The sequence below is a fragment of the Pithys albifrons genome, chromosome 2 (genome assembly GCF_047495875.1).
Source record: "Pithys albifrons albifrons isolate INPA30051 chromosome 2, PitAlb_v1, whole genome shotgun sequence".
In the NCBI taxonomy this organism is placed as follows: Eukaryota; Metazoa; Chordata; class Aves; order Passeriformes; family Thamnophilidae; genus Pithys; species Pithys albifrons.
In genome coordinates, this window is record NC_092459.1 from 108,543,323 (window position 1) to 108,567,846 (window position 24,524).

General features: G+C 41.4%; 1 protein-coding gene across 11 annotated transcripts in view; it reads left to right on the forward strand.

Annotated features, from left to right (window-relative positions):
• The window catches only part of EHBP1 (EH domain binding protein 1), a 226,009-nt gene that overhangs the window by 50,282 nt on the left and 151,203 nt on the right, over positions 1-24,524 (forward strand). For all 11 annotated transcript variants that reach the window (XM_071582029.1, XM_071582030.1, XM_071582033.1 and 8 more), the window contains exon 5: positions 1,307-1,360. In XM_071582029.1, the coding sequence (XP_071438130.1) occupies positions 1,307-1,360 (54 nt within the window). The remainder of the gene's footprint in view (positions 1-1,306; positions 1,361-24,524) is intronic.

The following is a 24,524-nucleotide window of genomic DNA, read 5'->3' on the forward strand; positions in this document are numbered from 1 at the left end:
TATTAATTTGTGTATTTGATGAGAACTAGTTAAAAGGTTCATTTGTAGTGCTGTGGTACCCCTGCCCATCGAGCGTCTGATTTCAAAGGAAAACTGCAGGGAAAGAGGGTTAAGGCAAAGTCTAGAAGATTGAATGTGAGACTTGCAGCATTCTGGAAAGAAAGGAAAGATGGTATTAATGGATATAAAGTAGAAATACAATATCTTGATACATTTTGTTAATTTACAGCAGCAAGATGGAATTGGTGCAGTACTTGGTGTGGTGTCATGACCAGTTGCCAAATAATAGCAATAAAACTCTGCAGGTGCTGAGGGGTCTCATATATGGTGATGGCAAATGCTGAGGATGTAGAAGTGACGTTTATCTATAAGGGTCTATAGTGAGCAAGCATCAGAGGCAAAGGAGTATTCAAGAGTTTCCCTGCAACTAGAGATAATAGGATACTGGCGAGGTATGGCAAAACCAGGTTTCATGCTGAAAGAAAGACTCAAGCAACATTCTCTTAGTGTGAGAAGCTATTTTGCAAAAAAAGTTACTTAGTTACAGTTGTTCTATAGGGCTGATATATTAGTATTCTAATTTTTTTTAAATTATTTTGTTTAGAGTAGGTTCCTTGATAGAGGCATGAGGGGATGACTTAGTGCCTCCATCGTTTTTTACTTTCAGTCAACAACAATACAGACTGAAAGCTCATTAAATGGAAAGCAAATGCCAAATACATGAACTTCATAGTTATTTTCCTTCCTGTTGGTGACTGTTTTCTGATGCTCGTGTGTGGTGCGATAGAAATGCTGTGAAATCAGGATAGGTATTTAATCTGCAGTGGAAGGATGTGCCTGTGACTCTGGATCTGCTTATGCTGTTGGAGTCTGGCCATAAGGAGGTTGGGGTGGTGCCTACTGAAGGTGTGCATCTTCCTCACCCCAGGTGGGAGCACGTGGCTTCCTCCACTGTTACCAGCAAGATGTAGATTAGTTGTGTTTATTTGGGAGGTGGAACTTCAGAATTAAAGGGAGTTTTATCTTTCTTTTTTTTTTATTTACTGGATGAAAAGAAATAGTATTGCCTTTGTCAGCATCAGCCTCATGTTTGTAGGAGTCTTTACTAAATCCTCAGACAGTTTTACCCCAACTTGCTCATCATATTATTGACATCCATTGAAGCCCCACATCCCAGCTAAAATATTTCTCTCTGCCATCTTGTGTGGGTAAAAATATTTCTGAGCATATGAAAATCTTGGCTGTGTTGCAATTTCTTGCATCCTGGATTATTTTTAGACTCAAGTTCTCTGGTTTGTTTTTCTAGGATCCCCATGCTGAAGAGTTTGAAGACAAAGAATGGATGTTTGTCATAGAGAATGTAAGTTGGAATGCAATGGGGTTTTATGCAATGGGGTTTTATACATATAAGACTTAATATTTTGAAAAGATTAAAGGGTCTCCAAATGCTGGAAAAGGTTTCAGTAAAATTAAGTTGCTAAACCACATTAAAGCCTTGCTCTGTAGTAATGAATGCTTATTGAAATACCTACTGTTGTGTTACAATTAAAACACAGGAGAGGGGAGTACTATACCACACTGCTTAAATTCCTTCCCTGTCAGCATCAGTCTCCCTTGCATTAGTTTGCTGTGAGCAATGGAGTAAACAAGTTAGAGCTGGGCTATGACTCACTGTTTTATGGATTATGACACATTATTTTTGCATGAGCAGGGGAGTGAACGAGTCAGAGCTGGGTTATGACATCTGTGTGTCCCCATGGCAGTTCACCCTCCCTGGGTTGAGTGCCACTCTTGAGTGAAGAGCACAGGTTCATTGCATGCGTTTTATGGGTGACTAGGTTGAAGCAGGGTGGAAAGGTGGGAGCAGCCGTGGTCACGTAGTGACAAACATAAGGCATGATGTGCTCCCTGAGATCCCAGTCCCACCCCTGCATGGGGAACAGTCTGGAGTGAAAACCCAAAACTGGCTCCGATGGATCTCTGACTCCTCCAAGGCAGAGGCTCCCAGAACTTTACAGAGAGCCGAGCTCCTGAGGGCTGTACAAACAACACCCTTTGCCAAACAGCAGTGCTTAACCTTGCACAGAGCAAGTGCTTCGTGAAGGGCTTTTTTCCTTTCCCATCCCTTCCGCTCTGGGGCTGCCTCAGCTGCAAAAAGGGGAAGCTGCTTTATGTGGAGTTTGCGAGAAAAAGGAAACCTCTTTTTGGAATACATATTAAGGGACTGTGGCATAAAGACAGAGTGTTTATTGCTTATTAATATAGTTTCATTATGGACTGTTTCTCAGTAACGTGATTTAATTTATATGTGGTTTTTTTAAACAAAAAAAATTGCTCTTCGACCAAGTCTTAGAAGTACCACATAGCACTGAAGTGTGGGGAAACAATGGATTTTGCATGTTATCATTTTTTTACCTAAAAAAGCTTTTTGTTTTTTCTTCTTGTGAATATCAGAAGTGATTTGGATGTCCAAAGCTAAGGTTTATTCTGATCCCCAGTAACTGTACATTTAAAAGAGCTGAAAGCAAAGTGCTTTATTTATACTTTTGTTTTTAAATGTCAAGTTTCTATTTTCACCTATGAGACTTGTGAACTCAGAACACAGTTTAGTTACTGTTTCCTGGAGTTTCCTTTTCTTTCTCACTTAGTTTATTTTAATCTGGGAAGTCTCCATCCCCAGTTGTCTCTGTACAAGTACCTCTGGATAAAACAATGTCGGTGTATTTCTCAGCCAAACCCTCTGGGTATAGTTGGATTTCCTGTTGCAGCAGATTTTTTTTTCCAGAAGTTTATATGCGGCATGTAGCCTGACTTCATGTCCGGCTTTCTAACACGATGCTTTTTTCACCTGTAAACCTATTCCATATAGAGGTGGCAGCAATACATCTGCTCTGTGCTGCTCTTGCTCTCTGCCTCGCAGCTTTGCTGAGCTGTGAGGAGTAATCTTTAGTTGTGTGCAAACTTCTTTACAACCTCAGTTATGCTGTTAGTTCATCTCACAAGAACTGCCAATCATTGGTAGGTAGATGTTTATTCCTTGATTGGAGGATATAGAACTATTGTCCTCAGAATAATAAATTTAACAAATACTTTTACTGCAGAAATTATTGAGAGCTAAAGCAACTATAAACTGGTTGCTTTCCATCTCTTTTTTTTTTTTTAATACTGGAAGATACTGAGAAACTCTTTTCCCAGAGTAACAGCTCCACTTAGTGGTGGATGAAAACATTTTCATCGACTCGACCAAGTGCTAAAGGATCCTATGGGGGGCTGACATTCCAGAGCATGTAACAGCAGCCTTTTAGAAATCGGGAAGCCAGGAAGGCACAACACTGATCTCCTCACTCCCTACATTGTAGGCATTTGCCCTCTTTGGGCCTGGCATATGATTTTCCTGGTTTTAAAGCAACGTATTTATCATCAACCCTGACAAGACCAGGTCACCTTTGGGAAGTGCAGGGACATTAACAGTCCTTTAAGCACAAGGACAGGTCACCTTTGGGAAGTACAGGGTCTTTTGGGATCTTTTCCTTTTTGTCCAAGGATGTTCTTTGCCCTGGGAACATGCAGGGTTTCCCTCCCACCTTGGTCAGCAACACCAGAACACAAAATAATGAAGTTTGAAAAGCTTATGAGTGTGCTTTAATTGTGAAGTCACCTGAATTCTGCTAAAAATTTTGGGGTTTTTTATTATTAGTATTAAAAGTCAGTCTCTAAAATAATTTTGTAATGCTTCAGTATGGCTGAGTAAAGATCAGCTAAAAGAGATACTGAGCTGCAATTTGATGCCTCTGCTGGCAGATGCTGCCAAATTCAAAACAAGATTATTCTGTACTTTAAGAGGGATTTTTAAGTAGTGGTGAGGTGATTTGTGCAAGATAACTGTTCTGTAAATGAAAATGAAGCAAGATAGTGTGTTTTTTTTGGGGGGGGGATATATGTACATTACTTCATGACCTTAGTTATTACAAGATTTTAATTTTTTTCTAACTGTATTGTTACTGTCTTAGTCACTCTCTGTTCTAGTAAGTGAACTTTGTCATCTACTGTATGTCTGATCCATAAATAGTTTGATCATAGAGCAGTTTCTTATTATATAAATACTGATATTAATTTTCCATCAGCCTCTTCCATGCCTTTATCTCCCTCACAGCTGTGTTCTTTGTATATTTACTGATAACTTTCTTGTCTCTAACTTCATCTTTCTTTAACCACACTCTGTGTAATTGATTATCTGCTTTTTCTTCACAAGACTGTTCTTGGAATTCTCTTGGGTTTTTTTATGTTCTGGATAATAACACTGGATGTTCAGGTTGGCTGTTGCAAGCAGGATAGCAAGAAATTGATGACTAGGAATAAGACTCAAAGCATGTAAAGGACATAATGGTATCCACTGAGGATGATGCTTCCTTGTTTACTGACAGCTTTGCAGGCAGCTACTTCCTACATTCTTAAGTGAAGCTGAAAGATGCACAGGATGTTTTCAGACTTGGTCTATGAAACAACTTTTCCATCTTTTTGTCAAAAATGGTTGTTTTGTGCCCAGATTTGTATCTCTAATACCTCATAAATGGCATACTGATACATTTCCAAGTTCAGTAGGCTTCTCCATCTTCCCACCTATGCCTGTGTTTCACCTTTGTCTGTGGGTTATTCACAGGGCTCAGGGTTGTGAGCGAGCCCTTTGCTGTATCTCTGACAATAAGTATATTCCTCTTCTTATGTTGGAGACCTATTAAAACATGGTCTTTGCTAACAACTGAAGAGGACAGACAACCCAGGCCTACTCATTTGGCAGATGAATGGAGAAAAATGACCTCACCTGTTTTTGAAGCTTTGCTTATAGATTATGTAGGCTGGGGCTGGAGGCAGCCTCACCTGACTTGTACTGTTCCCTCAAGGCAGCATAATTCCAGAAAAACACCTTCCTGAACTGTTGTAAATTTTTTTTTAAGATGGGCTCTCTGCAGTGCTGCCAGTCAATCTCTTCTAGTGCTCCATTAGAGGTTTTTAAACTGCGATGGGACGTGGCACTGAGTGCCATGGTCTGGTAAAGGGACTGTAGTTGGACGAATGGTTGGACTTGATGATCTCGGAGGTCTTTTCCAACCCTATTGATTCTGTGATTCTATGATTCTATGATTGTGTTTTGCTTTTTGGGAATTGTTCCAGCCCAGATGTTTGTTGGCTGTTTCAGGCTGCTGCTTTTTGTCTGACCAATTACAGCTGTGGAGAACAAATCCTGCTCTCCGTGTGGCTGGAGGCTGCCTCCTTCTCACCTCTGATCAGTCAACCCCAGCACTGTGGCAGTGGTTACATAGGGGATTTCCTTTCCCACGGTTGCATTAGCAGATCATTAGCATTCTTTTTCCACAGATTCCTTTATGTAGGGAGTGCTCAGTGTTCTGCTCTGCTCCTGCTGCCTATTCCTTTCACAGGGACTAGCAGCTCCCAGCTCTGCCTGCACACCATCACCTGCCTGGGGAAGCATTCCAGGGCAGAATTCCCAGGCTGTTCTTGTGTATCTTGGAAACTGAACTACCTTCTGCATCTGTCCTTTCTAAAGAGTCTTCCAAAATGTTTTGATTGATAGACTTGAGAGATGAGCTGATTCCAATGGAATGAAGTTCAATAAGGCCAAGTGCCGGGTCCTGCACATAGGCCACAACAACCCCATGCAGCGCTACAGGCTGGGCACAGAGTGGCTGGAGAGCAGCCAGGCAGAAAGGGACCTTGGAGTACTAATTGACAAGAAGCTCAACATGAGCCAACAGTGTGCCCAGGTGGCCTAGAAGGCCAATGGGATCCTGTCCTGTATCAAAAATAGTGTGGCCAGCAGGCCCAGGGCAGTGATCCTTCCCCTGTACTCTGCATTGGTGAGGCCACACCTTGAGTATTGTGTTCAGTTCTGGGCTCCTCAGTTCAGGAAAGATCTTGAGGTGCTGGAGCGGGTCCAGAGAAGAGCAACAAGGCTGGTGAAGGGACTGGAGCACAAGTCCTGTGGGGAGAGGCTGAGGGAGCTGGGGTTGTTTAGCCTGGAGAAGAGGAGGCTCAGAGGTGACCTTAGCACTGTCCAGAACTACCTGAAGGGAAGTTCTAGCCAGGTGGGTGTTGGTCTCTTCTCCCAGGCACTCAGCAATAGGACAAGGGGGCACGGGCTCAAGCTCTGCCAGGGGACATTTAAGTTGGAGAGCAGAACCCAGAGAGAGTAATCAGGCATTGGAATGGCCTACCCAGAGACGTGGTGGATTCCCCATCCCTGGAGGTTTTTCAGCTGAGATTGGATGTGGCACTGAGTGCCATGATCTGGTAAATGGACTGGAGTTGGACCAAGGGTTGGACTTGATGATCTCGGAGGTCTTTTCCAACCCAATCGATTCTATGATTCCATTTTAGACCACTCTTTTCTAGTGGTGCCTTTTTAAATATTAAGGTAATGCATGTTGGGAAAACCCCCAACATTTCAAGCTTGACAGTGAATGATAAGATGTCAGGTGTACTTCCTTCTGTGAGACGCAGCTATTCTTCCAGTAATTTTTTTAATATCATAACCAATAAAAGTATTCTGAGTGGTTTCTCCAGCCAAGTATGTCCAATGGAACTGGTTAAATGAGAGAAGAAAGGAGTTCAGAGTTTGCTGCTCATGCCAGCCTACAGCAAAGAGTTATAAAGACTAAGAAGTTTAAGCTGAAAAAGTGGTATCTGACTTTTCTTTCTGTCTGTCACTCCTCTGTAACTTCAGGAGCCCCAACCCCAAGAGAGTTCTGAACTGATCTCCACTCAAACATCAGCAAACCCTCTAAATGAAAGAAACATTAGAATACATTGCAGAGCATTTGACATAATCCAGCTTCATTTTTTTGGTACAAGTGTGTTGTTTTGTGGTTGTCAGCCCCCAGTCCACTTTTCTCCCCATCACTCCCAAAATGCTGTGTTGTGGGTGCTTATGATGCTTTCTCATTTTAAATGCCCTGGAGCTTGTTTTGTCACTCACAGGTTTGCAGAGATTATTTCTCTCTTAATATGCCCATCTGTTATTTTTAGGCATGACAACACAAATAATGGTGAAAGTAATGGAAAAGAGAGGGCAGGTGGGTGGGATATAGAAATGAATTTGTTTCTAGTTGTAAAGAAGACCAATTTAAAATGTAATACAATAAAATGAGGTATTAGCAAGAAGTTAAGGTTTCATCAGATGCAGTTTTGAGTATGTTGTTTTCCAGAATAAGCCTTTTGAAAAATGGCTCATTTGAATGGGAACAATAATTAGCCCAGAATTTTGGTAAAATAATAATTTTTTACTGGGTGGTTAAATTGCTTTTACTATAGCACTTCTGCAACACTAACTCTGCAAGAGCAAGGTTTGCTTTACATTCAAATGAAAGCCCAAGTCAAATCTTCCCACCTGTTTCTGGAAATAAATGTTGGGTAGGAAATGCCAGCATAACACAGGGGGTTGAAATTCTGAGTACTGCTGATGCCATTTGCTGAAAGGACCTGGGGAAAAAGACTGACATACGGAATAGAATGATTCCTTAGTTGCTATACCAGAATTTATTACAAAATTGTGTGGTTATCTCTTCTAGTGCATCTTTGTAGCCTGTGAGAGCTTAAGTTTAAATTGACTATTTCCTTTGTTTAAGAAAAAATAATAAAAAACCTCTCTCTCCATTCATTTTGTGATTTTTACTTGAAATATATTTTTGCTTAAAATAAGAAGTGACTAGGTTAGCCTTTTTCTGAATTAAATGTCTGCATTTAATATATTTAGAGTAGCTCATAGTTCAGACATGCTTTCCTGGTCCTTTAATTCCCCTGTCATATTCTGCTGTGTGTGATTATGTGAAGTGTGACTGACTGCCTGTGTAAATTAGGCTGAGTATTCTGGTCTAGATAGTGCTAGGAATTAAATGCTGCTTTGTCAGCTGTCTCACTCTTGCTCTGCTTTAAAGGAAATAGAGAATCAGAAAACTTGTTTTACTTTTAGTTTTTGCTTACATTAAATATTTAGCACTTTGTTCTAGTTGAGAAATCTCCGAGATTAGGTTTTTGGAGCAAAACTTGCAGAAATTGTCGTCTTGATTGGCTGCTCTGGCTGTAAAAAGGAGCCAGGGTAGGAAATAGTCCTCGGAGCCCTGATCCCGTGCCTTTCCAGTAATACATTGTTCCTTATGTGCACCATGTTGGCATTTCTGGGCAATTTTAACTAAAAGTGGGGTATGATTGGGGCAGTGTCCTGACTCTGGAAAGGAGCAGGATTGAGGTTTGTGCACAGAGTTGTTTTAGGGTGTCCGAGAGTGGGTGAGTCTCTGCCTGTTCACACCAACCCTGTGGGGGTCCCTTACTTAACAAACCCCTTGGATTGGGCTTCCCTGTACAGTGGAGAACACAATGGAAGTGGATTGCACAAGTTTTCTGCTGGAGAAATTCTCCACCAGATGCTGCACGACAAGTAAATTGCCATCTGTATTTAGGGCAAGTGTCACATGAGTGAGGCATCACTGTGGGTGTTTCCCCTCTGTACCAGCACGCAGGGCAGGCACCAGCAGCCCTGGCTTCAGGTAGGCACTGTGAGGGCAAGCCCTGCAGAAGCTTTTCTGGACAGTTCTGTCAATTAATTGATGTTTTGACCTGCAACCACCCCCATGTCCCCAGGCAAAGCCTGGGAGTTGCTTCAAATGCTGCTCACTCAGGCCACGCTTCCTGCTTCTGGCCAAAACAAGACTGTGCCCAGATCATCTGAAAGTGGGGCCACCATTAATCCTTTTTGTCATTAATATGTAATAATCTATTAAAGCAGAGCTGAGAGATGACAAAAATCTTATTTAAATGGGAATTTCAGAAAAATTGTTGGAATAACTTCTAATATCTAATTAACTTTTTACACTTTTAATACCTTTTTTTATCTTGAATGGGTATCAAATGTGAGTCCATCCAACTCTTCTCTACTGTGTTTTTTGAAAAACAGTTATGAAATTTTTCTTTTGTTATTTGATCTTCATCTCCTAAATGAAATGCAGTGCCCAAACTGTCCTTTAGTGTTGTTTCTGATGTTGTGTTAATAGCTTCCCTAAGTGGATCTACATCAAAATATAATTTGGCAGTTTTGAAAACTATATTGCAGCATTTCAGCTTCAAATTTTCTGTTAAAGGAGAATCTCATTTTCTGATATTTATGCTACAGTTACATGGGAGGGACTTGCAAGTGGCAGCTGGAGAGAGAAGGATGCTGGGCAGTGCAGCCTGGGTGTGAGGCACTGTAACATTTATGATGAATTTATTTGGTTATTATTGATTCACAGTGGTAAAGTACAACTGTTTTCTAAATTGCTTAGAGCCATTTTGTTTAGGTTTTTGATGAGAAGTTATTTCCTGCTAGAAGAACAGTTCACCTGATGCTGAGTGTACTGTGCAAGACAACTGATTGGAGTTGCTGCCAGTGGTGTTCTTTGCCAGCTGGAGGGAGGAAGTTGATAAACAAAGCTTTGGAAACAAACCTCTAATACTACATTAGGCATGTTTAAAACCAGCAGTGTGTTTCAGCCTCTCTTAGCATATGTTTATTCATAGAAAATCAGCAGTAAAATACACTTGCCAGTGCATGCAAGAGCCAGAGTCTGCATGAGGTCGTTTCTCTTTCAGACATCAAATACAGAAGAGTGTCTTGGTAATTGTTTTACAGTGGGGTTCTAATCATACTCCAGGCATAAGCTGAGCCAGGCAACTTGCCTTTTAATAGACAAGTATTTGCTTTTAAGCTTGTTCAGCTTGCCACATTTCTTCTGGTTTTATGTATCTGAGTGTGTTTTTACATCTCCATACAGTCACAGCTATGTGTTTGCTCTTGATGTGGTTCAGAAGATCATTATGTAAAATACCGCTGTCTGGGGCAGCATTATGATGGGTAAATCTAATTTTTGACATGGTAGCTGTGTGGTGTTAAAACAGCATATGCTACAGCCATGTAGTACAAAATATTCAGTGTAGAAAATGGAAAAAATAGCAATGCATTTAATGAAAAATATTTTTGACATAAGTCACCTTCAAAGGCAGATAATCTGGGAGTCAAATTGAATATTTTGGTTGATTTGAGATAATACCTTGCAATTGCGTGTGCTCAAGGTACAGAAATATTTGTCAAAAAAGAATTAAAATATCCATTATTGTGTAAAATGTAGCTCTGCATTAAGTAACTGGATAGGATTGTACATGCAAGCAGTTGTAACTTAACTGAGAGCATATTATTTAAAAATAGTGGCCACCAGCAGAACTGTAGCCAGCTGACAGGAAAAGAAGAGTTCAGGCCTCCTGAAAAGCCTTGTTATTAGGAAAACCATCTGGCAGTGTAATAGTACTGAGTGCTATTGCCTTCAGTCTCTTGTCTTTGGTTGTTAGCTGTCTTAATAGAGTGTAATATAGTAGAAATTAATTGACCTCCATAACTTAATTGATGCCATTTCATTCATTTCACATTCTTCATTTTGAATTGTTGCTGCACCGTCATACTGTTTTTCATGTGAAGTTTTTCTCTGTTCTTAATGTTTTGCATTATGTATGTCTGGGCCAAATTGCTTCTTGGATCTGACAGGCAGCAGAATGAACTTCTGGTTTAGTTTAGGTGTGGAGACAACCTGAGTCTTGGCTGGAAAGATTGTGTGAATACAATGGTATCAAGTAAAGTGCCATAAAGAACATTTTGTAACTGTTCAGTATTGTCTGTTTCCATGTACTTGCATAAATACAAGATTAACCTGAATTTCTGCTGAATTTGGGACCCACACAGTGTTGCATCCCTGAACTCAAAGGTTGCTGTTCTTAGCACAGTGGGCTGTATGTCCTGATTCCCTCCAGGACAGGGGTAATTTTTGCAGTAGGCAGGAGGGGGCATGGCCAGGACCCAGAGGTTATTCTGTGCCACCTCACATCATTTTCTGGGGACAGGGCTCTCTTCCAGTCAGCATCTATTGCTAAGGGGTTTCCATGTGAACAGTTAATTTCTTGTGCCCTCTGTCATTAGTATTGTTGCTGTTGCTCTTTGTTTTCTTATCTCATTGCTGTTTCCAGTAAAATGTTCTTATCTCAACCAGGATCTTTACCTTTTCTGCCTCCAGTTCTCCTCTCCATCCTCTCCAGGGGGGAAGGGAAGGGGAATGAGCAAGCAGCTCGTGGTTTGGAGAGTCTCAGGAGGAGCACTAAATTGGGGAGTACCATTCCTAAACCATGACACTATGCTTCAGCAATGTTTCTTACATTTTCCAGCAGCCTGAAAATTAGTATGAGTATATATTTATGTACCAAGCATGATTCACAGAATCACAGACTATTCTGAGTTGGAAGGGACCCACAAGGATCATCGAGTCCAACTCTAAAGTCAATGGCCCACATAGGGGATTGAAGCCATGACCTTGGCATTATTACAACCAAGTTTTAACCAACTGAGCTAATCTCAGGTTCATTTAAAGCCTGAAGATGATACAGTTGTGTGTTGCATTGCACTGTTAAATAGCAGTATTTCTGCTTCTGGGTGTGTTTTCTCTAGACCAGACCTGAGAACAAACCAACCTGTGCAGACTGGCAGGCTGAGCAGGATGGATGTCAGGTTCCCCTAGTTTGTTTTAATACCATGTGCAGCATAACCTGAGATAGAAAACTGCCATGTCTGACTCTGAGGCTTTGCCTATTAAAAGTAAACACAGTACTTTTCAGAGATTTCCTTTAAAGACTTAGTTTTTGTATATAGTTTTAATGATTTATAGTAGAAGAGTATTTTGCTCAGCAAGGGATAAGATTAAAGAAACTCTCTAAAGCTTTGCTCCCTAAAGCAAAACAACTCCTTGTCACAGCAAGGCACAGCACAAAAAAATCAAAGAACACATACAATATTTATCAAATCAGATGTGATGTTGAAAATTATGTGAAGAATTGTCTCTTTTAATTTTATCTGTAAAGTAGATCCCTGAAACGGAAATTAATGACATTTGATTTTTTTTTCCCCAATGAAGAGTGAGGAGTTATTTGCAATGTGAGATTTGGTAGTGCTTTCCACATTTGATGCTAAATAAATTCAGAAGAGTGTTCAAAAAGATCATAAAAATCAGCTGCCATCAAAATCAGTCTCTGACAAAAACCTTATACCTTTTCATCTCTATTTCCCACCCCTGAGTTGTTGAGTTTTGGTTTGAGTTTTTGTTTGTTTGTTGTTCAAAATGCTGCTATTCTGGTATTTATTTTCCTTTAATATATCTTTCCCTGACTAGTGGCAATAGCATGGCAAGGTGAGACGAAGGGAAGGTGTATGGTCAGGTGCTGTGGGCAGCAGGGAGAATAGGAGCAGAGGGAATGAGCTGTAGCTGGGCCAGAGGAGTATAAGAGTGAGGGAAATGGTCTCCAGGAGTAGCTCCAGTAAGTACCCAAAGCCTCAGTGACAGAGGCATCAGGTACTTGCTTTCAGGAGCAGCCACATGAAGGAATGTGATGAGTTTGGGAGCATTTTATCTATGTATTTGTCAAGGAAAGGACAAAATGGAATACTTGAAAATTAACTCTAAAGATCCGTCAGTGAAGAATTATATAAAGTTTATGTACTTGTTGTTCCATGAATCATCTGTATAAATGTTCTTCATAATTAGTTTTAATTCATACTATATAACTTTAATGGCATAGTGTAACCGAAGAAACTAATTTATTAGGAAATATTTGAGTTATTAAACAGACGCTATTGAGGAAGGGTATTATCTCAAAAAATATTCAACAATTTAGATGTTTCAACTGGGCTTGGTGAAATAGTTCAGGCTTCAGTGCAACCTATTCCATCACTGCATGCATCCTTCTCTGCATCCCCTTTGGATGAAGCAACCCTCTGCTGCTCCATGAAACCAAGCTTGTTCTGTATTTTTAGTTTCTTAGTTTCCCTTGCTCTTACTGTGCAATATTTTGGGAAGTAGCTTAGCATCACTTTGGTTCATGATAATTTCTTAAGTTTATCCCACCCCCCCTTCAGTCTTTGAAAGTTTGTGTACAGGTTTTCTGTGAAGGGTTGTCATGGTTTTGGACTGGTATTCCCCAATTGAGTGCTCCCACTGAGAATCACCAAACCATACCTGAAGGGAAGTTCTAGCCAGGTGGGGGTTGGTCTCTTCTCCCAGGCACTCAGCAATAGGACAAAGGGGCACGGGCTCAAGCTCTGCCAGGGGAAATTTAAGTTGGAGATCAGAAAAAAATTCTTTCCAGAGAGACTAATCAGGCATTGGAATGGCCTGCCCAAAGAGGGGGTGGATTCACCATCCCTGGAGGTTTTAAAACTGAGATTGGCCGTGGCACTGAGTGCCGTGTTCTGGTAAATGGACTGGAGTTGGACCAAGGGTTGGACTTGGTGATCTCGGAGGTCTTTTCCAACCAATCAATTCTATGATTCTATGTGCCGCTTGCTCCCCTCTCCCCCTGTGACAGGATGGAGAGGAGAATTGGAGGCACAGAAGGAAAAGACCATGGTTGAGATAAGAACAGTAGTATAGAATAATCTCTGTGTCTCAGAAGAATTAGGGCCTCATTTGGCTTGAGCATTTCTTTGAACATTTCTTTGTCACTACCACAGGAAAAATATAGTTGGTATGATGCCCTCAAAAAGTTGGTGGTTGTGCTGGTGTAGTCATGGCTGTTCAGCTTTTTGTACTTTGATGCCAAACCCTTTCAGAAATTAAGAGACTTGTGTCTGTCTTCATCAGTTTAATTCAAATCACATTTTCTTTGCCAAGTACAAGGTGCAAGGTGTTATTTTAAGTGACAGCTGAGTTTCTGGACATCACAGTGTGAATGGCCATGATCTGGTGAGACACAACTGGGTAATCTTTAGTCTCATCCCTACCATACAAAACCTTTCTTTATCCCATGGCATGTGCAAAACATTTTTCTGTAGTAGCAAAATTGCCACAGCTTTTAGAAAGACACCATTCTTTTTCATTGCAAAAAAGTCTGTCTCAGTGCACTGGAAAGTGAGAGGGAGGTATGGAGGAGAAGGAAGTCGAAGGAGGTAATTCTGCCCCTCTGCACCCGTGGAGAGGCCTCACCTGCAGTGCTGTGTCCAGGTCTATGTTCCTCTGTACAAGAGGGACATAGAGCTGCTGGAGTGCATCCAGTAGAGGGCCATGGAGATGATGAGGGGACTGATGCACCTCGGTTATGAGGAAAGGCTGAGGGAGCTGGGCCTGTTTAGCCTGGAGAAGACTGTGAGGGGTTCTTATCAGTGTATTTCAGCACCTGAGGGAGGGTGTCAAGGGGATGAAGCTAAGCAATAGGATGAGACAGGCAGAAACTGGAACAAGGAAGCCCTACCTGAACATAAGGAAGAAAAACTTGTGATTGTGACTGACCACTAGAAAGGTTGCCTGGAGAGGTTGTGGAGTCTCCCTCACTGGAGTTATTCAAAAGCCATCCAGACACCGTCCTGAGTAATGTGCTCTAGGGGACCCTGCTTGAGTGGGGAGGTTGGACTAGGTGAGCCCACTATGGTCCCTTCCAACCTTACTCATTCTGTGAATCTGTGTGATTCTTTGAATTTGTTTTGGTTTGGTTTTGGTTGGCTGTTTTTGCCAGGCAAAGGTGAGTTGGAGTAATGGGCTGTATATGGTGATATCTATCCATATGGAAAGGCCAGTTGTGTGGGTCACATTAAACACTTGTGCTGAAGAACAATCTGTCAGGTCATTCTTGCTTCAAATTGCTGAGTAATGCTGAAGATACTTATCAGTATCACTGCAGGAAGAGCGCTCACATTGTCTCCAAGATCAGTTTGAGTAAAGATAAACAAGTAATCTTTAACTCAGTTTGGTTTGAAACTGGGTACAGTGGCACAAAAAATTATATTTATTCTCCCCATCTTCTGTGAAACCCCCACTTGGTGGCACCCTTCTTGTCCCATTGCTAGCTGGGAGGCTTTTGCTAAGGTTTTAAGGCTGGTCTCCACTTGTCCTCTGGTGCACAGTGATGAGCACCTGAGTACATGATGGCAGAAACAATTCTGGAGCCTCCTGACCCAGAATGGTGAGAAGCAGGAATGTCTTCTGTGTGGTGGTGCTGGCAATCAGGCTGGACCTTTGAATTTAAATAGTGTGGCACCACCATCTCTTAGGACCTGAATTTGCCCAAATTTTACATTACAGCAGGGCTTAACCACCCTGTACAGCATGTCCTGGTGAAACCCCGTGCAGAACACTAACTTTGCATAGTGCTGGCAGTGTGCTACAACCACTTGATGGCAGCCTTTGATTTGGTACATGCCTCATTAGCCGGAGCACAGTGCAGTGGAGCTGTAGTATTTGTAATGGAATAACACGTAAGAACTAAAGACTGCAAGGTATCTGGTTAATGTAGAGATGAAATGAATGAAACAGCAAGGCTAAGCTTTCCTGACCCTTCATGAGAGAATAGATGAAAAAAAGAAGAATGAGGTATTGTGCCGAAGGGAGATGATGAAATTCAAGATCCACACACATAATCTCTGGCTCAGCCTCTGAAATGTTAATCCCTGGCTAGAATTATTTGAGCTGTAGATTGCAATTTATCATCAAAATGGCACTGTGTCAAACAATGCTTCTTCTATGTGTGATGTTTAGAACTATCCAATTTTAATATAAAATGGTTCACAGAGCGCTGTCTTAACATTTAAGCAGCAACTCATTAAGCTCAGGATGTTTTTGCTTATTTCTGTAGTCTTGTGGTAATCATGTAGATTTCTATTCCATGGATTGCTCTTTGAGGCTTTCACTGGACAAATAGTATGTTTGAGAGAGTGACCTGTTCTGATCAGAGCAGTGATAGGTGATGGGACTACTTGATAGTAATTCTAACACAAAGTGGCCGGGATGTTTATTTTGAGGTGCTCAGTTAATTTTTGCAATGAAGAAATCTGCCCAAAGTTTGTTGAAGGCTCAAAAATCCCCAGGATTTGAGATTAATGTTTTGCAAAGTTGTGCAAACAATTATTTTGAGGTTACAAAAAATATTTTCTCATTATGTTTTACAAGCTAGAACGCCCTTCAGGTTTTTCTTTCCTTGCTTTTAAAGTATGCCAGTAGAGGGAGTAGAAAAATTATCATCCAGTAAGGATAAAATATTCAGCACTAAAATTCAGCCCTTTCTCCTTTAGAAATCTTAGTTTTTCATTCTGTGGTCTGTTACTGAAAGTAAAAGAAGATAAGCACAGTCCAGATAATTTCTGAAATGTAAGGCTGTGTGAAACAGCATAATTATTAGAGAAGAATGTTTAAATCCAAATAGATATTTAGAAATACTAACTGAAGTTTTTTTCCCCCTGGTACTTATGGTTTGTTTGAAAAATCACCAAGTGATTTTATTAGTACAGCAAACCCCAACATGTTTTAGTGCTTGCTAATTAATCCATTTCTCAGCATTTAGTTTGAAAAGTGGCCTCTATGTAAATGTGCAATTAAATTGTGTTAAGCTGAAAACAGAGGTGGGGGATTGTTGCACGTCTCGCATTTTTTGCTTGGAAAAGGTGAGAGACTGAAGGAGGAGAAGGAAGGAAGTGGAGTGTGAACTGTGCCAGTCTGGCAAATTTATAATTCCTCTTTAGAAGTTGTTTCAGAAAGTGCTGAGATTTGAAGCGGAAACTATTTGGGATCTTCACATGTTTAAAAAGTCTCCTTCAGCCTGATGGTAATTAAAATCTCCTCTAAAAATATGCCAGTACCAACAGGGGATTTTCCAAGTGTGTGGTGTGTGTGGTTAGCAGGTATATCCCGGCGTTCTGGGATCGCAGGCCTGACTGAGCACTCGTGATGGCTGTGAACTGAACTATGAAGGAGACATTTGTCTTGGAGTGGGACCTTTTGTGTTAATCCTCCCAACCTTTATATCCTAGCATTTCGGGATGATATTTAGTCAACAAATAACTTGTATTGTGCACTTGTGATCCCTCTCCATCAGCAGTGAGTGGCTGTGTGGAATAAGTATCAGTCTTAGATAAGAATTACTATTTTATTCTTTATTTTTCCTGCAATGTGGCCATTTTTCCTCAGAATCTGGTGCTTTAGTAGCAGATACAGTTTCTAGATTGGTATTTATAAGTGGATACTCAGGAGATGAATGTGATTGCATTGAGTGTGGCTGTTTATTTGTGCACGCAGTTGTTTTCTGTGCACCCAAGATAAACATGTTATCAGAGTATTTCTGAGCACAGATATTCATGTCTTAAAATTACACATACTGGTGCAGCTCCACCGCTGTCTGCACAGCCCAGGCACACTGGGCACGGAGTATGTGAGCACAGTCACCAGAGTTTTGCTGCTTTAGAAAAGGTGTTCTTCTCCTCTGACTGCCTTTTGCATATGTCTGTGGTGTGAGTTGCTACATCAGATTGCTGTTTCTGGTTTTTGCTGCTGCATCAGCCTTGGTATTTCAGCTGTTCAGGCTTGTACTCACTGCCCTGCTGATGTTCTGCCTCCGTATTGGGTCTGGGAGTTACAGGAGAACAGGCATGCTTGCAGAAATGGTTATGGGACAACATTGCACAAGGCTGTATTTTGTGCATCTGTTTTTATTAGATAGTTAAAGTTTTTGCAATTTAAAACCACTTGTCCCTTAGCCAAGTGTATGGTTTGGGGTTTTTTGGCTTAAAAATATGTTTCAAACTATACATCTTTACTGGAATCAAGAAAGTTATGCTTCATTTTTTCACATGCCTATGAAAGATAAAACTTTTGTTTGATAAATGGGGAGTTCAAATTTGTTTTGATAATGGCTTTTTTACCGGGTAGTTTGACCCTAAATTATGTATGAATTGGAGAATCAGATTTGATTAACCTAGAAACATTGAGCTATTTAAATTCTTGTTTAAACTTCCATTACATACAAGATGCCTGGTTAAGATTCTTATGTCCCATTTTTCACCATGGTGCTAATTAAACATAAAATCTGTCTTTAAACCAGAAATTGTACAGAAGCAAGTCACAACAAATCTTGATAGTGTTGTTTTGTGTTGACTGGAAATGGTATGTCTCTTACAGAACAGCTTTTAGTTTGTCCAGGATGTGTTACATGGATTTCACTGTCAGGCTTTTAAAAATTATTTTCTTTCAAAAATTATTTTCTTCTAAGTCAAGATTTCAAATTGGTGTACATAAAAGAAACAAAAGAGTTTTTTAACTTGCTGTCTCCAAATTTTTTTCCAAGTACTTCTGGATTTTATTGCTGCAAATTTCAGGGGAAAAAAAGTAAATCAACATTTATGTCCAGTGCCTGTGGATTTTTTTACTGAAGCAAAGCTAATGGTTGTCAATAAAACTTCTTTCTGAGCATACTGTGATATCTGTCTTCTGTATTTCTTTATGAGGAGTGTACAGAAAATAAATAGCGGTAATCAGTCTCTGTTAGGATTTTAACCCAAGTTTAAGTGCCTGAGCAAATTTTGACTGGAGAGCATCAAAGATTTTTGTTGTACATGTTGTGAGCTTCTACATTCCTGAACTGCTTGAATGTAAAGTGTCACGTAGAATTGTAGTATCTGTGGGTGAACCTGGGCAGACAATAATAATTACTGGGTTGAAGCTTGTTTTCTGTGCAGTTGAAGCCCAACAGTATATCCTGGTTTTTATTTAGGATGGGTCTGGTTTAATGCTAGTTTACAATTATTACTCACAGGGCATTATCATTTCAGATCTGTGCATCTACTTTTAAGGTACGCCAATTGCTGTAATTAATTAAAGTGCTGCAGATGCTGCTGGTTAAGCCAATTTAAAGAACAGAGCGTGAATTTCCAGTTATGTGAGCTAGATAATGATAATGCCTTAACGTGGCAGTCACTCCTGTGAGCCAATTACTGCTCAGATAGCTGGAGCAGGGCTGTGGTTCACTCCCTGCCTTCGTCCATTCCGAGAATACACGTCTCCTTTTTATGCCTTTTGCTGCTGAGTAATCTCAGTTTTCCTCCCTGGTTGTGGGGTGGTCCGACTGACAGCTTTTACTCTTAATAAGCTTAGAGGTAATAATCGCCGTCCTGTAGGTCACATGTACAATATGCCTTTTAGTTTCATTTTTTCCTGCTCTAGTTTTGCTAAAATATCAGGCTCCCTGTAATATTATATGAGTGCTATTGCTAACTACCTGGGACTGAAGCACTACCTCCTGATAATTGATTAATGCAGATGTCTCGTAAGTGCTTTTATGTAACAATAATTACGAGATTAAGCCTGCCTGTGTTTTGGTTTTGTTGATTCTTAATGGTTTTTTTATTTGCTTTTATTGTGGAATATTTTAAAGTATGGATGAATCAAATATTGTTAGTTAACAAAGAGATTTTTTTTCAAATCCATAAGTTGGGTTAACTTCACAGCAAAGAAGTAGAAATGAAAATATTTTTATTCAAGATACTCTGTTTTTATTAATTTATTCTTGTATTTGTTTTAGATGACAACATGATACATTAACAAACCATTATCAACATCTTTGCCTTTTCATAGAATCATAGAATCGATTGGGTTGGAAAAGACCTCCAAGATCATCAAGTCCAACCCTTTTGTACACTTGTGAACTTTTTTCTAGGGGAGCTTTAGAAATGCTTAAAGTCCTTGTGCCTGTAACACACCGGGAATGTTCCTGATGTAACTGGAATGTAGAGAATAACATCTTTTACAAGAATGTGTCAAAACTGATTATTTGAAGCCCACACTTGCTTTGTAACACTTATTTTTATGAGTTACAAAGTGTGCAAGTCTAATAATAATAAATGTAGGTATTTAAAACAAGTGGGAAGTGGTAAATAATATGTGACACACTTGCTGTTTGACTTGCCCACGTCCAGTTTCAAGGGAGCGTTTGTGCCATGAAACATGTCTGTATTATTGGTGTCATGTATGTTTGAGCAGGGCTACTGATGCATTAATACCCTCAGGAGTGGCAGCCCCTCAGGACCGTGAAGTGGCTGAACCTGAAGAAAGTGAGTGCAGCTGAGTTCATATGCAAAGTGTGGAGAGAGTGGAATTTTCCCAGAATTGGAGCAGAAAGAACAGGTTTTCTTCCTGGATCTGTAAACGTAAAGCCTTAAAGATCTGGGAGGCCTCAGACAGCCTGGGGTAGATGCATGGAGAATGGCCCCTGGAGAGAAACAGGGGAACATTGTTTTGTAGGAGCTGAAGTTTGGGCCCAGACAGAGAAGGAGGAGGAAATTGGCTGCAAAGGAGAGTCCATAATTTCTGGGAGGGAGTGGAAGAGAACAGAGTGCACTACTTAGATGTCTCTGGCCTCATTCCAGAGAGTGGAAATAAAGACAAGAAAGTGCATGTGAGCATTTATTGCTTTGTCCTTTTGTGTGTTCTTATGTGACCTGAAGCAAAGAAAAAAATCCTTTGGAGATCCTTAAAAAAAAATAAATCTTTGTTTCACTTCAACCCTGTCTGCAAGGACAGGGAGCTGAATTCTTACAGGCTGGAACAGGAAATCTCCATGAAATAGTGCCTGAAAATGCAACCACATGTGATGACTGAACCATTCTTAGTGCACTGCTGTCAAAGCAGGTGGTTTCTTGCTCCGTCCTCTCTGCTCCCCAATTTGTGTGCAGCAGCCCCTTCCGTGCTGGTGCTCTGCAGCTCAGTCGGCTGACCCATCTGAAACATTGTGTTGGTTTTTTTTATCTGGATGAGTTTTCCTCTGGGTTAGTGAGAGGGAACTGGGCTATGAAAGAAGAGCCAGTGAAGTCTTAGGGTTGGTGCCAGGCAGAAGAATGTCACTGAAAAGTGGGATGCAGATGGGAGATGTGTTAGGAGACAGATGCTGTCTGATTAGCTGAGGTTGTGCCTCTGCTCTGGATGAGGGTGATGAGGAGAGGAGGGTGTTTCTGGGACCTGCAGGAGTTCACACCCTGTGCTGCAGCACAGCTGCTCCAGGGGGACTTGGTTGCCTTCACTGGCCCTTTTTGATTAAAACAAGATTTCCATCTTTCCTCTCCTGCTTGTTCTCTCATCCAGCACTTTGGAATTGTGGAGGCACCCCAAGGAATCACCTTCTTCCATGTGGAGCACTGTCTGCTCTTTCTAAACCCGACTTGCATCAAGTTTCCCTTGTTTTGGGCTGTTTCTAGCCTCATGTTACAGCAGGATTCTCTCCTTGACAGTGAAATGAAAACCCGAAGTTCATGCTTTTGTTGGTAATCTTTATGAAAGGTACTTAATAGACTTATTTTTGTGACACAGGGACATTAGGAAAAGTTCTAGAAAACCATTTATTGTTGTTGGAAGTTAAGAGAAGGCTGAAAGTGTGGCCAGACCTCCTCCTAACCTGAGTAAGAGCTGCACTTACTCTGCATAGTTACACTAAAAATAAATCCCCTCTTGCAAAAGTGTGCATAATGCTCTACACGTGTGTCTGTGTACATGTGTTTGTTTTCATGTGCTGTAAACCCTGAGATAGAATCTCCTGGTTTATAAGGGCTAATAATTTGTTCCCAAATTTAACAAGGTGCTTAATCATATGGCTTTCTTTAACTTGATTTAATTACAAGTAAATCGTGTGCTTGAACTTTGGCTTGCACTTAAATACCTTCCTGAACTGAAGTGCATCCTTTTTGGTGTCACTATATCACTGTGTTTAATGGACATGAAGGATTTATGGGCCTTATAGATGAGCATTTATGCACATGTTATCCTGTGATAGCTGGAGGCAGTAACAGCAGATCAGGGCTAAGTTCTCAGTGAAAACCGGCTATAAGTTTCCATAAGACTTCTCCAATACCTCTTTATTTTCATTGTATTTTTTTGTGTAATAGAAGACAAATTCTCTAATTACAATTTGTTGTCTCACCTGCTTAGTTTTGCAGTCATTTTTTGTAAAGGCTTTATAGTGCAAGGAATGTTTAAAGACGTCAAATTGTTGGACAGAACTTGAAAATTCCTTTTTATTATATTCAATATGCAATAATTATTGTTGTTTCTTGAGACTGCACCAGATTGCTGTGGGACATAAAGCTCCCGCTGCCCAGTACTTTTTTCCAGAAGGAAAAAGAGAGCTGTATCAAGTTTTTTGCAATTAAAAATCAGGAAAAACTTGTTTAAGAAACTATTAGCCCAAGAACATGCATCTTTTGTCAGTATAATATGCAGCCCTGAATACAACTCTTTTTATCAACAGTGCAGTGTTTCATATTTAATCAACGTAAAATTGAGTGCTTCCCTCACATGAATGTAACACAGATCAAGTCTGAGCCAAAGCAAATAAAAGAATGAATGCTTTGTTAATCATCCATAACTAATTTGTGCATACACAGAAAAAATAAAATCTGTTTTTGACAAGACCTTATTTCATAGAGGCAGCAAGGGAGAATGGAACATGTAATGTGAATTAGTAGTAGAGAATAGCAATGGGAAGATTTGAGATGTTTGCCTGGGATGAGTTCTATTTCTTGATAGTTACAGCATTTAACAGAAACCTAAGATAAAAGCAGGGCGGATTTTTAAATCATTTGCTAAAATATAATATGACAAACCTGTGCTGAAGCAGACATAGATTGATTCTTGTATGCCTTGCCATATATTCATAAGTATTGCAGGGAACTGCCACATATCTCTCTGACAAACTCAGCTAATAGATAATACACAGTGAAGAAAATGTTAAATGCATTGCTTCTTTGCACAGGCAATATGATTGTGTTGCTCTAGTGACAGTGTGGTTATGGTTGATGGGGCAGCTTCATTACCAACCCCTGTTTTCAGGCTATTGCAGCTTTAACAAAAAAAAAAATCATCCATTTGACTGAAATTTTTTATGCTTGTCAGCCTTGAGGTGAATTTTACTTTAAATACAAAGTTAGAAGAAATCCATTTAGCTATTTCCCCGATTTAAGCAAATTTGGAGGGATGGATGGGCTTTTAAAAACTTGAGGTTTTATGTTTATTGCAGAGGTGAAATTTAGAATGCTTCATGTTTATCCTTGCTATTAAAATGTATATGATGTTGTTTATAAATATATATATATAAACAAATAACTGCACCTGCACCATGCACTGTTCTCAGTGTTGTGTGTGCACAGGGTGTGACAGCTGAGATGTCTGACATGTGTGAGCATGCCCTTCTTCTGGCTTCACACAGACCTGAATTTTCAGCTGCTTCCCTTTTGCCCCGGTTCTGTACCCACCCTCTGCCCCTGGTTCTGTACCCACCCTTTGCCCCTGGTTCTGTACCCACCCTCTGCCCCGGTTCTGTACCCACCCTCTGCCCCGGTTCTGTACCCACCCTCTGCCCCGGTTCTGTACCCACCCTCTGCCCTGGTTCTGTACCCACCTTCTGCCCCTGGTTCTGTACCCCCTCCTCTGCCCGGGTTCTGTACCCACCTTTTGCCCCGGTTCTGTACCCACCCTCTGCCCCGGTTCTGTACCCACCCTCTGCCCTGGTTCTGTACCCACCCTCTGCCCCTGGTTCTGTATGCACCCTCTGCCTCGGTTCTGTACCCACCCTCTGCCCCTGGTTCTGTACCCACCCTCTGCCCTGGTTCTGTACCCACCCTCTGCCCCGGTTCTGTACCCACCCTCTGCCCCTGGTTCTGTACCCACCCTCTGCCCTGGTTCTGTATCCACCCTCTGCCCCTGGTTCTGTACCCACCCTTTGCCCCTGGTTCTGTACCCACCCTCTGCCCCTGGTTCTGTACCCACCCTTTGGCCCTGGTTCTGTACCCACCTTTGGCCCTGGTTCTGTACCCACCCTCTGCCCTGGTTCTGTACCCACCCTCTGCCCCGGTTCTGTACCCACCCTCTGCCCTGGTTCTGTACCCACCCTCTGCCCCGGTTCTGTACCCACCCTCTGCCCCGGTTCTGTACCTACCTTTTGCCCTAGTTCTGTACCCACTCTCTGCTGCTGGTTCTGTACCCATCCTTTGGCCCTGGTTCTGTACCCACCTTTTGCCCTGGTTCTGTACCCACCCTCTGCCCTGGTTCTGTACCCACCTTTTGCCCTGGTTCTGTACCTACCTTCTGCCCTGGTTCTGTACCCAGCCTCTGCCCCTGGTTCGGTTCCCACCCTCTGCCCTGGTTCTGTACCCACCTTTTGCCCTGGTTCTGTACCCACCCTCTGCCCCTTGCTCCTTCCCGCATACGGCAGACCCAACCCGCCCGTCAGCGGTACGACATGGCTGAGATCCATGGATCCCACTTTTCCCTCCTTCCTTTGCTCTGTAGAGGGCAGTGTGCTGCTCCCAGAAACCCTCTCCTGCCAACCACACTGCTCTGAGAGAGCAGCTGGGAGGAGTTGTCTCACTGGGGTTTTGCTGTGATACTGAGCTGCAGGTTTGGGTACAACAAATAGCCATGAAGTTGTACGGGCAAGAGAACTGCCTGTTGGCATGAAAACACTTCCTTGAAAAGCCAACTCTCTCAGAGTGAATGTTGTGATTAGTAGTGGTGGCCTTGCAGCATGTCCCCTTGGTGCCAGTGGGAAGTACAGGCAGAGGGAAGAGCACCAGCAGGTCCAGAATTTCTCTGTAGTTTGAGGGACTTTTCCAACTGCGTTGTATCCTCTTGTCATGG